The 16,949-nt window shown below is 44.4% G+C and overlaps 1 protein-coding gene and 1 long non-coding RNA gene across 3 annotated transcripts in view; one reads left to right on the top strand and one right to left on the bottom strand.

Annotated features, from left to right (window-relative positions):
- The window catches only part of LOC306932850, a 520,149-nt gene that overhangs the window by 127,152 nt on the left and 376,048 nt on the right, over nt 1-16,949 (top strand). The window lies entirely within an intron of this gene.
- The window catches only part of sik3 (SIK family kinase 3), a gene marked incomplete at its 3' end in the record, with an annotated part of 75,435 nt that overhangs the window by 43,504 nt on the left and 14,982 nt on the right, over nt 1-16,949 (bottom strand). For both annotated transcript variants that reach the window (XM_079514769.1, XM_079514770.1), the window contains exons 2-4: nt 5,243-5,359; nt 2,126-2,189; nt 921-1,082 (exon numbers count right to left, since the gene is read on the bottom strand). In XM_079514769.1, the coding sequence (XP_079370895.1) occupies nt 921-1,082; nt 2,126-2,189; nt 5,243-5,359 (343 nt within the window). The remainder of the gene's footprint in view (nt 1-920; nt 1,083-2,125; nt 2,190-5,242; nt 5,360-16,949) is intronic.

Genomic DNA, 16,949 nt, shown 5'->3' with positions numbered 1-16,949 from the left:
GAAACATGGAATGTGAAATCGGCTGACTCAACACAGGACAACTTTCACTTAACCCATTTTTGGCGGGAACCCCTTTTGGTGTTAGCATTATGTCATGCTTTAGCTATTGAAAAATAGCAGATCTACAAGCTCATAGCGCGCCACTCTACGAGCTTGTAGATCTGCTATTTTTGAAAAATCGAAGAACCACTGACATAGAAACATAGCTTTTTCAGAAAACTTTCAGGATGTAGAAGACATTTTTAGAATCTGATCTCAGGTCAGAATGGGTTAAGTCAAAGTCAATGGGACTGCAATGGAAATAAGCCGTTGGCGTTCTTGCATTTATCATTTTGATGGTGATGTATAACTATGTGCATTTTTCTGTACATGTAAACATTATCAATAAGCATATAAATCAATCAAATGTTGTTTGGCTTCAGTATGTCTGTCACACACACACACACACACACACACACACACACACACACACACACACACACACACACACACACACACACACACACACACACACACACACACACACACACACACACACACACACACACACACACACACACACACACACACACACACACACACACACACACACACACACACACACACACACACACACACACACACACACACACAACTTAACTTAGTTTCCACTGTCGATCATCACAGTCGACTCACATAAGAGCAGATTAGATTTACATTCACCGTGCTAAACATTCACCTGATAATTCTTAGAACTTTATGCACTTTCCATAGTAGATACTACTTGATAGATTGATACCTTTATTATCCCACGGGGGGGAAATCAGTCTCTGACTAACTCATTGTGTCGTCACTAAACGGCGAGCCGTCTGTAATTTACCGCACGCACGCATGCACACACGCACACACATGCGCACAAACACACACACGCGCACACACACCTGCGATCTTGATGTTGAGGTTGTGGTCCAGGAGGAGATTCTCGGCCTTCAGGTCTCGGTGGACGATGTTCCGACAGTGGCAGAAATGAACCGCCGCCACGATCTGCTTGAACTTCCTCCTGGCGTCCTTCTCCGCCATGCGCCCGTGAGCCACCAGGTGGTCTGTGACGCACGCACACACACGGGGGGACACAGACAGTACAATTACTAGGATTAATTGCGATAATGAATCGATCACAAGTGTCAAAGATCATCTCAACAGATTTTGCTTGTTTGTAATTTCTGGATCATTAGAAAGCACTTTGTTTATTAGTCACACAGTGAGGGGGAAATACATCATGTATCGCCTCTGGCCTAAAGAACAGTTTGAATAAAGTTTTATGCACAATTCAGCAAATAGACAACTTCGGACAAGTGACTTTTGTGCCCGGACAAGTGAATGGGAAATGTACTTGTCCTTAGGAGGAGTGAATGGGAAATGTACTTGTCCTTAGGAGGAGTGAATGGGAAATGTACTTGTCCTTAGGAGGAGTGAATGGGAAATGTACTTGTCCTTAGGAGGAGTGAATGGGAAATGTACTTGTCCTTAGGAGGAGTGAATGGGAAATGTACTTGTCCTTAGGAGGAGTGAATGGGAAATGTACTTGTCCTTAGGAGGAGTGAATGGGAAATGTACTTGTCCTTAGGAGGAGTGAATGGGAAATGTACTTGTCCTTAGGACAAGTGAATGGGAAATGTACTTGTCCTTAGGACAAGGGAATGGGAAATGTACTTGTCCTTAGGACAAGTGACTTTTGTGCCCGGACAAGTGAATGGGAATGTACTTGTCCTTAGGACAAGGGAATGGGAAATGTACTTGTCCTTAGGACAAGGGAATGGGAAATGTACTTGTCCTTAGGACAAGTGAATGGGAATGTACTTGTCCTTAGGACAAGGGAATGGGAAATGTACTTGTCCTTAGGACAAGTGAATGGGAAATGTACTTGTCCTTAGGACAAGTGAATGGGAAATGTACTTGTCCTTAGGACAAGTGAATGGGAAATGTACTTGAATGGGAAATGTACTTGTCCTCAAAAGTGCCTAAAAAACAATGTCAAACCCTGATGTTTGCCCGTGTGTTTCTGGAGGGCATATTGGTTGGTTTCAGACAAAACCAAAGCGTACGACATGGAACAGAGATGAAAGGAGGTCTACGAGGGTCTTACCGAATATCTCTCCTCCACTGGCGTACTCCGTCACAAGGTAGATCATTCTCTCCGTCTCCATCACCTAGAGACACACGCACCGCACACGAGCGCGCACACACACACACACACACACACACACACACACACACACACACACACACACACACACACACACACACACACACACACACACACACACACACACACACACACACACACACACACACACACACACACACACACACACACACACACACACACACACACACACACACACACAATGAAATCACTTCCAATGACACATGTTTAATGTGTCAGTTCTCTCTCCTGATTGGATACAACTGGTATCCCGACCTAAACTAAAACTCCTTCTATTCTATAGCAACGATCACCATTATCACAGCACTGTATTTAACAAAAACATGTAAATTATATATTATTATAATTATAATGCACATTTAAACAAAGCAGGGAAATTAACACACTATTAAAAAATAAGTTGATAAATCATGTTCTTTTGAAGCCAAAACCTCCTGTCCACTAGTGGTAGGACTACATTACCCTCCTATCAGGTGGTAGGACTACATTACCCTCCTATCAGGTGGTAGGACTACATTACCTTCCTGTCAGGTGGTAGGACTACATTGCCCTCCTATCAGGTGGTAGGACTACATTACCCTGCTGTCCAGTGGTAGGACTACATTACCCTCCTGTCAGGTGGTAGGACTACATTACCCTCCTGTCCACTAGTGGTAGGACTACATTACCCTCCTGTCCAGTGGTAGGACTACATTACCCTCCTGTCCACTAGTGGTAGGACTACATTACCCTCCTGTCCAGTGGTAGGACTACATTACCCTCCTGTCCAGTGGTAGGACTACATTACCCTCCTGTCCAGTGGTAGGACTACATTACCCTCCTGTCAGGTGGTAGGACTACATTACCCTCCTGTCCAGTGGTAGGACTACATTACCCTCCTGTCCACTAGTGGTAGGACTACATTACCCTCCTGTCCACTAGTGGTAGGACTACATTACCCTCCTGTCAGGTGGTAGGACTACATTACCCTCCTGTCCAGTGGTAGGACTACATTACCCTCCTGTCCAGTGGTAGGACTACATTACCCTCCTGTCCACTAGTGGTAGGACTACATTACCCTCCTGTCCAGTGGTAGGACTACATTACCCTCCTGTCCACTAGTGGTAGGACTACATTTCCCTCCTGTCAGGTGGTAGGACTACATTACCTTCCTGTCAGGTGGTAGGACTACATTACCCTCCTGTCAGGTGGTAGGACTACATTACCCTCCTGTCAGGTGGTAGGACTACATTACCCTCCTGTCAGGTGGTAAGACTACATTACCCTCCTGTCAGGTGGTAGGACTACATTACTCTCCTGTCAGGTGGTAGGACTACATTTCCCTCCTGTCAGGTTGTAGGACTACATTACCCTCCTGTCTGGTGGTAGGACTACATTACCCTCCTGTCCAGTGGTAGGACTACAATACCTTCCTGTCAGGTGGTAGGACTACATCACCCTCCTGTCAGGTGGTAGGACTACATTACCCTGCTGTCAGGTGGTAGGACTACATTTCCCTCCTGTCAGGTTGTAGGACTACATTTCCCTCCTGTCCAGTGGTACATTTAGATAATTGTCTCCACCAGTCCGTGTGTGTGTCCGTCCTTCCGTCCGTCTGTTACCAGCTAATCTCCGGCACCGTTAACCCGGTCGATGTCAAACTTTGCACACACACTCCCTGGGTGCCAACGATGAACCTCTGCCCCACATTTTCCAGAACGGCCTGTTATAGTGCCACCATGAGGCAGCTTTTCAAATGTTTTAACTAAAACTGCACCGATCTGCGTGAAACGTTGCATGCACACTCCCTACAGGCCAAGGACAAACCTTTGACCTGCATTTTCCGCATCTGCCTTTTATAGCGCCACCAGGAGGCCGACTTTTGTAAAACACATTTTTTGATATTACTCCTTCAGATTCTGTCCAAACATCTCACAAATCGTTACACATAATCTCTATGGTCATGTGCTCAAGTCGGATCTGTCCAATATTTCATATTCCATCCTAATTGGCTATAATTGGCTTTCACAGTTTGCAAGATTGCCCCGTTTTGAACAAAAGCCTCAAATCATGAACGCAGCATGCAATTTACGTGAAATCTTTCACACATTTTCTTACTAGGCTGAGGAATATATCCCACCCTTTTCACATTGGCCTGTTATAGCGCCACCAACAGGTTGATTTTTGCAAAACACATTTTTGGAACAAAATGCCTCAAATCATCCAATTGCCATCAAAGGCGTATGAAGAAATGCCACCCTTTTCACATTGGCCTATTATAGCGCCACCAGGAGGCCACAACGTGACCTGCCCTGGTGGAGACCTGTGCCCCGAGGGGCACATTTTCTAGTTGAAGACTATCTTTGTATGCAGTAGATCATAATCAACTCTTTGACCGCAACGTTTACAGCATTGTAAACGTTGCGCTTAATTCAAACTCTGTCACATAATGTTGTCGCTTGCTTGACTAAAAGATCAGATCTACAAGTCATCAACATGTTGACTAAAAGATCAGATCTACAAGTCATCAACACGTTGACTAAAAGATCAGATCTACAAGTCATCAACACGTTGACTAAAATATCAGATCTACAAGTCATCAACACGTTGACTAAAAGATCAGATCTACAAGTCATCAACACGTTGACTAAAAGATCAGATCTACAAGTCATCAACACGTTGACTAAAAGATCAGACCTACAAGTCATCAACACGTTGACTAAAAGATCAGATCTACAAGTCATCAACACGTTGACTAAAAGATCAGATCTACAAGTCATCAACACGTTGACTAAAAGATCAGATCTACAAGTCATCAACACGTTGACTAAAAGATCAGATCTACAAGTCATCAACACGTTGACTAAAAGATCAGATCTACAAGTCATCAACACGTTGACTAAAAGATCAGATCTACAAGTCATCAACACGTTGACTAAAAGATCAGATCTACAAGTCATCAACATGGTGCGACACGATGACAGCTTGTACTGTCTGTTCTTTTTGGGATGCATATGAGTGAAACACTGGTGTGCGTGTGTGTGTGTGCGTGTGTACCTGGTACAGCCTGATGATGTGAGGGTGTCTCAACATCTTCATGATCTGAACCTCTCTGAAGATCTTCTTCAAGTTCTCATCGTCCAGCTGAGTCTTATCGACGATCTTTATCGCCACCTAGTGGGGGGAGGGGGAGAGAGAGAGAGGTTAAAGACATGGTAGTCTAAGGATGGATCTGTCCATGTGCTCAAAGCGCTTTCCAATGGTTCATTCATTCATACATTGGGAGGTGAAGCGGCGAACAGTCGACGCCAGCGTCCTCACTTCCCACATTCACACACCGACGGTGGCGAGCTCACACCGACCAGCTCATTGGAGGCAATGTAGGGTTCAGTGTCTTGCCCAAGGACACGTCGACATGTGGACAGGAGGAGCCGGGACTCGAACCGCCGACCCAGGGATCATTGGACGACCTGCTCTACCTCCTGAGCCACAGCCGCCCTACAAATATAGTGGCCTTCTGGAGCGAGTGTGGAAATATAGTGGCCCTCTGGAGTGAGTGGAAGCCAGCTACATGAAGATACAAAGATGCAGTCTACCATTCACTGTCAATGGAAGCCAGCGGCATGAAGATACAAAGATGCAGTCTACCATTCACTATCAATGGAAGCCAGCGACGTGAAGATACAAAAGATGCAGTCTACCATTCACTGTCAATGGAAGACAGCGACATGAAGATACAAAGATGCAGTCTACCATTCACTGTCAATGGAAGACAGCGACATGAAGATACAAAGATACAGTCTACCATTCATTGTCAATGGAAGACAGTGACATGAAGATACAAAGATGCAGTCTACCATTCACTGTCAATGGAAGCCAGCGACGTGAATATACAAAGATGCAGTCTACCATTCATTGTCAATGGAAGACAGTGACATGAAGATACAAAGATGCAGTCTACCATTCACTGTCAATGGAAGCCAGCGACGTGAATATACAAAGATACAGTCTACCATTCATTGTCAATGGAAGCCAGCGACATGAAGATACAAAGATACAGTCTACCATTCATTGTCAATGGAAGCCAGCGACATGAAGATACAAAGATAGTCTACCATTCATTGTCAATGGAAGCCAGCGACATGAAGATACAAAGATGCAGTCTACCATTCATTGTCAATGGAAGTCATGCAACGACATGAATTACGTCAACGACCATGTGAGCAACGGATATACAAAGCGACAAAGTTCAATATCAATCAAACGTGTCTAGTCTCTAGTCTAGAACAAAAGCCAAATCAAAAATGATATAAAATCTTAAAGGACCACTTCACCACGGAAGACGGTTTCTAAACTGCCCACAGCCCTCCTATGAGACACAGACTGAGTAGAAAAAAATCGTGCCATTTTATCATGATTATTAGTGAGGACCTATTATATGAAGAAGAAAGTGGTCCTTTAAGTAAAATAAACTGTGTATTGTCTCATTCAGTTGTGAAAACAAACACTTGGAAAAGAGTATAGGTTATTTATTGATTGATTGAATACTTTATTAACAGGCTTTGGGCCAATAGCCCCTATAGGCCCTAGGCTTGTTTCCATTGTGGTCCTCTGTATAATATCGGAATCGGTCAGAATCGGTATCGGCAGATATGACTCTGTAAATAATCGGAGATCGGATATCGGTCATAATTTCATAATCGTGCACGGTGCACCCCTACCACCATAGAAAAGGGCTCCTCGATTGGCTGGAGTCCCCCGTAAATTATTTGGTCATGTTTTCTTTGCCACTTAGGGAACAAGAGGGCAAATTTAATTAACAAGAGCTTGAATTTAATGAGCAAAATCTGAGAGTGCAGTGTGTGTGTGTGTGTGTGTGTGTGTGTGTGTATGAGTGACTGTGAGTGCGTTTAGCATCACTGCGTTTGCAACAGGCAACTACACGTGTGTGTGTGTGTGCGTGCGTGCGTGCGTGCGTGCGTGCGTGCGTGCGTGCGTGCGTGCAGTACTAACAGCCAGATGTAAATAGTAAATGGTGCATTTATATAGCGCCTTTATCCAAGGTGCTTTACAGAGATTGTGCATTACATTCACCCATTCACACACACATTCATACACCGATGGCTGCGGAAACCATGCAAGGCACCAACCAGCACATCAGGAGCAATTAGGGGTTCAGTGTCTTGCTCAAGGACACTTCGACACCAACTCTGGGGGAGCCCGGGTTCGAACTGCAGCCACTCTACCCCTGAGCCCCGCCGATGTCCCCAGATGTATAGTAGAATTTGAGAAATGGACATTACTTTTCTTGTCCTTACAATTACAAGACATGCGATGTGAGAGTGTGGTCTGGCCAACACCAACTCAGGAACCGAATAGACCACATGCACACGACATGATATAGACCATCTAGCCATGACGTTAATGACAGGGTGGCAAGTTCTGGCAACTAGCCGCAGTTTGCCATCAATAGCCCATACATCCACACAGAAAAGTCCTATCTGATTGACAGCCCCATACATCCAAACAAAAAAGTCCTATCTGATTGACAGCCCATACATCCACACAGAAAAGTCCTATCTGATTGACAGCCCCATACATCCACACAGAAAAGTCCTATCTGATTGACAGCCCCATACATCCAAACAGAAAAGTCCTATCTGCGGTGGCTCAGGGGTAGAGTTTCCAGATGGTAACCGCAAGGTCGCCAGTTCGAACCCGGGCTCCCCCAGAGTTAGTGTCGAAGTGTCCTTGAGCAAGACACTGAACTCCTAATTGCTCCTGATGTGCTGGTTGGTACCTTGCATGGTTTCCGCCGCCATCAGTGTATGAATGTGTGTGTGAATGGGTGAATGTAATGCACAATCTATGTAAAGCGCCTTGGATAAAGGCGCTATATAAATGCACCATTTTTTTTGATTGACAGCCCATACATCCACGCCGAAAGGTCCTATCTGATTGACAGCCCCATACATCCACACAGAAAAGTCCTATCTGATAGTAGGGATGTGCAATATGACGATATATATGGTATGGAGTAATCTGGACGAAATAAAATGTCTATCGTTTATATTGGCGTGTCGCAGAACAAGCGTTGGACCACCGGTGGTCCCCGGACCACTGGTTGAACCCCACTGCTCTACAGTGCTTTATTTGCGAGACAAAAACTGTTACATTAATTATATACATGTACTTTAGGGATGTCACGATCACATGACCGGTACTGTACTGTACTGTACTGTACTGTACTGTACTGTACTGTACTGTACTGTACTGTACTGTACTGTACTGTACTGTACTGTACTGTACTGTACTGTACAATACAAGCCCTCCTGCCTGGCATGTGTGTATCTGTTAGGCTGTGAAACAGTGACACTTGGTGGTGAACAAACGATAACGCTATTTTTGTGCTCGGACACAGCCAGGGCACAGGGGCGTACGGACACAGCCACACACATAGCCGTCTATAGGAGTGGTTGCACCACTCAAAAAGTGGCCCTCGGGGCACAGGTCTCCACCAGGCCAGGTCAGGAAGTGGCCTCCTGGTGGCGCTATAATAAGCAAATGTGTAAAGGGTGACATTTTGTCTTACGCCTTGGATGGCAATTGGATGATTTGAGGCATTTTGTTCCAAAAATGTGTTTTGCCAAAATCCACCTGTTGGTGGCGCTATAACAGGCCAATGTGAAAAGGGTGGGTGGGACATATTCCTCAGCCTAGTAGGAAAGTCTGTGCTAAATTGCACGCTGCGTTCATGATTCGAGGCTTTTTGTTCAAAACGGGCCAATCCTGCAAACCCTGAAAGCCAATGTTAGCCAATTATGAAGGAATATGAAATATCGGACAGATCCGTCTGGAACACATGACTATAGAGATACTGTGTAACGATTTGCGGGATTCTTGGACAGAATCTGGAGGAGTAATATCAAAAAATGTGTTTTTCAAAAGTCTGCCTCCTGTTGGCGCTATAACAGGCTGTTCTGGAAAATGTGGGGCAGAGGTTCATCGTTGGCATCCAGGGCGTGTGTGTGCAAACATTGGCATCGACCGGGTTAACGGTGCCGGAGATGAGCTGGTAACAGACGGACGGACGGACGCGCGCACGCACACACACACGGACGGACGGAGTGCAAAACATACTCTCTCCCCATGCCTTTGGCCTGGTGGAGACAAAAATAGGCGATCTACAACTTAAGCTCACCAGTTTGTAGATGTAATGTTGGCTATTGTGTGGGCGTGCGACTGACTGACTCAATTTAACTAATTCTTTAGGCTTTGGGTAAAAATATTAATACAAAAATGTTTTTAAAAATGGCATTTAGGCAACCCATTTAAACCAGGAGAGCATTTGTGTTGTTTTGGTTTTAGAGTTGGCTATTCAAAGATAGCGGATGTAGCTTGTCATCATCATCATTTATCATCATCAACATCCGTGTGTGTGTGTGTCTATTTTCAGTTCCTGACGTCTATTATTAGAACTGGATCTGATCCAGTTCTGTTGATGTATTCACTGCCTTCCACAATGGACACACACACACACACACACACACACACACACACACACACACACACACACACACACACACACACACACACACACACACACACACACACACACACACACACACACACACACACACACACACACACACACACACACACACACACACACACACACACACACACACACACACACACACACACACACACACACACACACACACACACACACACACACACACACACAACAATTTTGTTGAAAAGAACGGTTACGCCGCGGACAAAGCCAACTCGAGTCGTGACAAATCATGACAATAAACACAATATTTTGGACCAAACAAATAATTGCAAAGAAGAAAAACAACAAAAAAAAAGTGTTGTAACCTGTGGTTTTTTACTTCTAATTCTTTGTTCGGCCTTTTTTTATTTCCTGGGCCCTGGTAGGGGGAGGGACTGTGACGCTCTAATACCAGTGGTCTTCAACCAGTGGTCTGGGGACCACCAGTGGTCCTTGAGGGGCTCTAGATGGTCCCCAATGATGGAGAGTTGGTAACCAAATGGACCCTTTTTGATCTTTAACTCTCGAGAGCAAAAGTTATAAGTATAATTAGTTAAATATCTGCATCACTGAATTTACACAATAAGAGAATGTAGAAGAATTGTTATTTCGGTCAACATTTGCCTGTTATCTCTCCTAATGGTACCAACATCAATACAGCATGGAATTGTGGACGTTTTGGGTCCGAGAGGATAAAATGTAATCAAATGGTGGTTCCTTCTGTGGCTCAAATGCAAAAGAGATAATGGGCCTTGATGTGAAAAGGGTTGAAAACCACTGGTGTATATGTATATATCCCAACTTGGGCGGAAACCCTTTTTGGTGTTTTAACTAAGCATTATGTTATACTTTAGCTATTGAAAAATAGCAGATCTACAAGCTCATTGCGCGCCACTCGGTGGCGCGCTATGAGCTTGTAGATCTGCTATTTTTCAATAGCTAAAGTATAACATGATGCTTAAAACACCAAAAGGGGTTCCCGTCCAGAATGGGTTAACAAGCTTGTAGGTCTGCTATTTTTGAAAAATCGTGAAAATGCGGCACAAATCTTTGAATATATATTCTTTCAGAAGACTTTTTTATTAAATTTCGTCCTCAGGCCAGAATGGGTTAAACGATATACTCATAGCCTTCACTGTACAAATATTCTACTGTTAACCCATTTTGGGCAGGAACCCCCTTTTGGTGTTAGCATTATGTTATGCTTTAGCTATTGAAAAATAGCAGATCTACAAGCTCATAGCGCGCCACCGAGTGGCGCGCTACGAGCTTGTAGGTCTGCTATTTTTGAAAAATCGAAGAACGACTGACATAGAAACATAGCTTTTTCAGAAAACTGTCAGGATGTAGAAGACATTTTTAGAATCTGATCTCAGGTCAAAATGGGTTAAGACAGATGGTTCTTAGCATGTTTATGACCCTAGATGACTATTTCTATGTATTTGATGTATAACCACGTGTTGTTCTTGCTTACTGTAAGTGGCTCTGGATTGAGAGCGTCTGATAAATGCCTAAAATTGTAAAACTACGGTCGTCCTCCACCCGGTCACTCTGCCACAGCGCGCCGCGTATCCTCCTTACTGAGAACACGCAGTCCTCCTGCCATGCAAATAGTTACAAAACACGGAAATCGCAGTGGAATCACAGTGGCACAGAGCGTGTGTGTGTGACTGTGTGACTGTGTGTGTGTGTGTGTGTGCGCCAGCCAAGGTCGTAAAACCCTGTGCCAGGTGCGTGCCAGGGTGATGGGACAAGCGATAAGATGCCACCACAGGCAGGACGTCGTGCCGGCATGGTGTTGTATGAGGGCATGACGGGACCCAGAGAGTCAATGTCGTCGACTAACCTGTTTATGACTGACACCGGATTCTACTAAATGTCTTGCAAATCATGACAGTTTTCTGAAAAACCTTATGTCAGTCACGGTTTTCAACTATTTCATATCAAGGACCCCAGATATATTGTATTTGGCCCCCACCCCCCCCATCTGAAAATGTGTTGTTCCAGGGACAGATATGAGTTATAAACGTTCGTTGGGAAAGATATATAGCAGATCTACAAGCTCGGTAGATCTGCTATTTTTCCAACAGCTAAATTTTAAATAATTGGTTACAAAAGTGGTGCCACATATATGTTATCGTCCTAAATGGGCTAAAGGTCTACTCATACTCCACTTTTAGGTGATCACCGAAAAGGTGACCACCGAAAACTACATGTCCGTCACTGAGTCGCAGTGATAAGAGACTCACCTCACCCAAACATCTGTTTTTACTAAAACTACAACATGACGTCACTGAGCCGCAGTGATAAGAGACTCACCGCTCACCCAAACACGTCTGTTTTTAGCTAAAACTACAACATGATGTCACTGAGCCACAGTGATAGGAAACTCACCCAAACACACCTGTGTTTTTACTAAAACTACAACATGATGTCACTGAGCCACAGTGATAGGAAACTCACCCAAACACACCTGTGTTTTTACTAAAACTACAACATGACGTCACTGAGCCGCGGTGATAGGAGACTCACCGCTCACCCAAACACATCTCTGTTTTTACTAAAACTACAACATGATGTCACTGAGCCGCGGTGATAGGAGACTCACCGCTCACCCAAACACATCTCTGTTTTTACTAAAACTACAACATGATGTCACTGAGCCGCGGTGATAGGAGACTCACCGCTCACCCAAACACATCTCTGTTTTACTAAAACTACAACATGATGTCACTGAGCCGCGGTGATAGGAGACTCACCGCTCACCAAAACACATCTCTCTGTTTTTACTAAAACTACAACATGATGTCACTGAGCCGCGGTGATAGGAGACTCACCAAAACACATCTGTTTTTACTAAAACTACAACATGACGTCACTGAGAAGCAGTGATAAGAGACTCACCGCTCACCCAAACACATCTCTGTTTTTACTAAAACTACAACATGACGTGACTGAGCCGCAGTGATAAGAGACTCACCTCACCCAAACATCTGTTTTTACTAAAACTACAGCATGACGTCACTGAGCCGCGGTGGTAAGAGACTCACCGCTCACCCAAACACATCTCTGTTTTTACTAAAACTACAACATGACGTCACTGAGCCGCGGTGGTAAGAGACTCACCGCTCACCCAAACACATCTCTGTTTTTACTAAAACTACAACATGACGTCACTGAGCCGCGGTGGTAAGAGACTCACCGCTCACCCAAACACATCTGTTTTTACTAAAACTACAACATGACGTCACTGAGCCGCGGTGGTAAGAGACTCACCGCTCACCCCAAACATCTGTTTTTACTAAAACTACAACATGACGTCACTGAGCCGCAGTGATAGGACACTCACCAAAACACATCTGTTTTGACTAAAACTACAACATGACGTCACTGAGACGCGGTGATAGGAAACTCACCCAAACACACCTGTGTTTTTACTAAAACTACAACATGATGTCACTGAGCCTCGGTGATAAGATACTCACCGCTCACCCAAACACATCTCTGTTTTACTAAAACTACAACATGATGTCACTGAGCCGCGATGATAGGAGACTCACCGCTCACCCAAACACATCTGTTTTTAGCTAAAACTACAACATGATGTCACTGAGCCGCGGCGATAGGAGACTCACCAAAACACATCTCTGTTTTTACTAAAACTACAACATGACGTCACTGAGCCGCAGTGATAGGACACTCACCAAAACACATCTCTGTTTTTGAGTGGTGCAACCACTCCAAGGAACAGCAATGTCTGTGACGTTAACCTATGTTTGTGTGTGACTCATGAGTACCAGTAGGGGCGCTGTTGTGCCAGAAACAGAGACAGAGAGATTTAGTGTTAAGCCACGTCAGACAACGCGCGTCGTCGCTGCACGTCTAAACAGTAGCCGTGATCAATGCACAGAATGCAGCAGATACTGAATGTCTCCAAAACGTCACGATATAACGTCTCGTGCTATCAATGCATTCGTTATCCACTAACCAATCGGTGAGGTGACTCTGTATACCCAACACACCAAATAAGGCTCTGTCTGCATGTCTGGGTGGTCTGGGTGGTCTGCAGGATCAGGACTCTCAGAGGGGCTGATAGCACTGACCAGGGTACAGTGGTGTGTGTGCTACCCCTTAGGGCAGTCCCGTCAGCTTTTGTGGAATTTTCCATTGAAAGATCTAAGCGCACGCACGCACACACGCACACACCCCTGAAGTGTCACATAGGCCCTCCGATCACAAGACAGTGACCTCACTCAACTCTGTGCTCGAGCAGATTTGACACAGAGAGACTGGCATGGAAGACAGTGAACTCACTCAACTCTGTTGCTCGAGCAGATTTGACACAGAGACTGGCACGGATTTTTCGGGACGGGACATTCACACTTTTTAGATTTTAGAGGAAGCAAAGCATGGGTCAAACGGTCCACGGAAAACAATGATGTGATTTATTTTAGTTTTGGGGATGTTAACCAAATATTTGCATGTGTGTGTGCTGCGTTCACCAAGCTGTGCATGTGATATTGATTTATTGACTTAATCGAATGTATTGATTTGTTTAGTTATTTACTTATTTATTTTTGTCTTATAATCCCGTACGTAAAGGATGGATGGGTCTTATGACACGACACGAAAATATAAAGGAATACGTACACGCACGCACAGCTTTTCATCGTCACTTCATGATTCGGCCTACAGCACTGCTAGGCCTGACTCACACGTGCACAACAGATTGATGTATAGCTGATGCATGAGACTCGTTTACTGATGCAAGCTCGCAATTCATTTCCAATGGGAGTCACATGGTTTGACACAACATTTTTGTTGTATGAGGGGGAGGGGGCAGCCGAAAGCTGTACAACAAAAATGTTGTGTCAAACCATGTGACTTCCATTGGAAATGCATTGGGGCAAGATGTAAACAAACCCTTTGTTTACATCAAGCATGCATCAATGTTGTATGCTAGATGCGAAGGTGTGAGTGAGGCCTTAGCGTTCTTGGCAGATGCAGCGAGAGAAATAAGCAGCACGGTCTGCGACAACGACAATATGAACCTTATGCAGACCTCGGGCCATCTTACTTGCCATTAACCCATTTTGACCCGAGATCAGATTCTAAAAATGTCTTCTACATCCTGACAGTTTTCTGAAAAAGCTATGTTTCTATGTCAGTCGTTCTTCGATTTTTCAAAAATAGCAGACCTACAAGCTCGTAGCGCGCCACTCAGTGGCGTGCTATGAGCTTGTAGATCTGCTATTTTTCAATAGCTAAAGCATAACGTAATGCTAACACCAAAAGGGGTTCCCACCCAAAATGGGTTAAGTCAACTCGGCTGTAGAGCATCTTTTATTTATCTGTAATGTAGGAAAAGAAAGTGGGATTTTTACTCGTGACCCATACGAATGTTTCCGTTATACCCACAAATATTATTTTGGGTCAAATACGATTATTTTGGGTGGGTCGCAGCCTGGAAAAGGTTGAGATTACCACTGGCATATTATTACGCCATTAGTGTACACAATAACATATTGTTCCCATGTATCAGTATCTACACAGTTTGACTGCGGGATTAATTAATCGTGATCCTGTATCTGACTGCATAGTTTTTCCACTAAACTTTGAAGAACCACCCCGCCGACATCATCGTTCCGTTTCATGAAAATCCACTTTAAAATGGTGGGATCGTGTTGAAAAATAATCCAAACTGCCGATTGCGTGCCTCCATTGCAATAGGAATGCATTGGGCCTCAATTGAACACTCTGGTGGAGCTGTTGCCCCCGCGACCCGACTACGGATAAGCGATTGAAGATGGATGGATGGATGGATGGATGGGCCTCAATTTCCCAGAAGCCTTTGCATACCAGTGTGACTGATCTTTTTTCGTGGTGACGTCATCCGAACGCGTCACCTATGCCACTCTGTCCGATGGAAACCCTGCAAGTCTTAAAACGTATTAAAACGCAAATTAAACAATGAAAACATAACTCGTGGAACTCGTGATTGGGAGGGAAGCTGTTCTACATCAATTAACTCATTAATGGGAGGGGAAGTGTTAAAAGGTTAGACCAATTTAATTGACCGGGGCCTGGTGTAATATATCAGATTAAGTGTATCTTTTGGCTTTACAGACAAAGCATGCAGTATCAAACGCCTGTCACCAGTATCGCCTAAACCACCTGATCACAATTAGTTCAGAAAATCAGTAAAGTGAAACGACCGCTCACCGTCAGTCACTTCTTTTTTTCTATTCTAATATTTATCATCCCACGATTTTGCAACCCATTTTTTCACCCAGTGTCAATTATCTAATGTAATCCTGGGCGCTACACTTCCTCTGCCTGGGGGAGGGGGGGGGGGCAGCGGACTGACCTCATGCTTCCTTCTATGCATAAGGAGTCCAAGCTGCTTCTTTTCACCTGACAGGGGAGAGTTTCCCCGGCTGGACGTAGCGCTTGGAAGGAACACGTTATTCCGACCAGTTCCTTTCCCCTACATCAGGCGCCCCGGCTGGCCAGGAGGAGGTAGTTTAGAGACCAAGATTACTGCATGTTTTTTTGTGATGGTACCTACCCTAGGGGACAGGGAGAACATGCAAACTCCACACAGAAAGGCCCTTTCGCCAACCCCGCCTCGGGTATGGGCACTGATGACGCGGAGGAGAGAACACGCCCCCAGCGCCTCACTGTCAGTCACTTCTGAGTATATACTGTATAGTAGTATACTAGGGGTGTAACGATATAGTAACTACATCGAAAAATCGATATTCATTTCAAGAATCGAAGTATATCGAAATGAAAACAGCAACATTGACTATGTATCGTATCGTTTTGCAATGCAAAAAATCGATTGTCCGTGATATTTAGCAATTTTTAGAAGAAAAATTAAAAAGAGGGATTTAATTACTTAATTTAAAATAACGTCAATGTATTTTAAATAGTTACTGTATCGATTTCAAATCATTGAATCGTATCGTATCGGATTGCATCTCGCATCTGTTTTTTACTAAAACTACAACATGACGTCACTGAGCCGCGGTGGTAAGAGCCTCACCCAAACACATCTCTGTTTTTACTAAAACTACAACATGACGTCACTGAGCCGCAGTAGTAAGAGACTCACGCTCACCCAAACACATCTCTCTGTTTTTACTAACCACCGTTTCAGTGGTCACCTTATCACCTAAAAGAAACTGGAGTATGTTTTAGAAC

This window comes from Electrona antarctica (genome assembly GCF_951216825.1).
Source record: "Electrona antarctica genome assembly, chromosome: 11".
Classification (NCBI taxonomy): Eukaryota; Metazoa; Chordata; class Actinopteri; order Myctophiformes; family Myctophidae; genus Electrona; species Electrona antarctica.
Note: the sequence above shows the minus strand (reverse complement) of the source record. Positions and strands in the feature narration are given on the sequence as shown.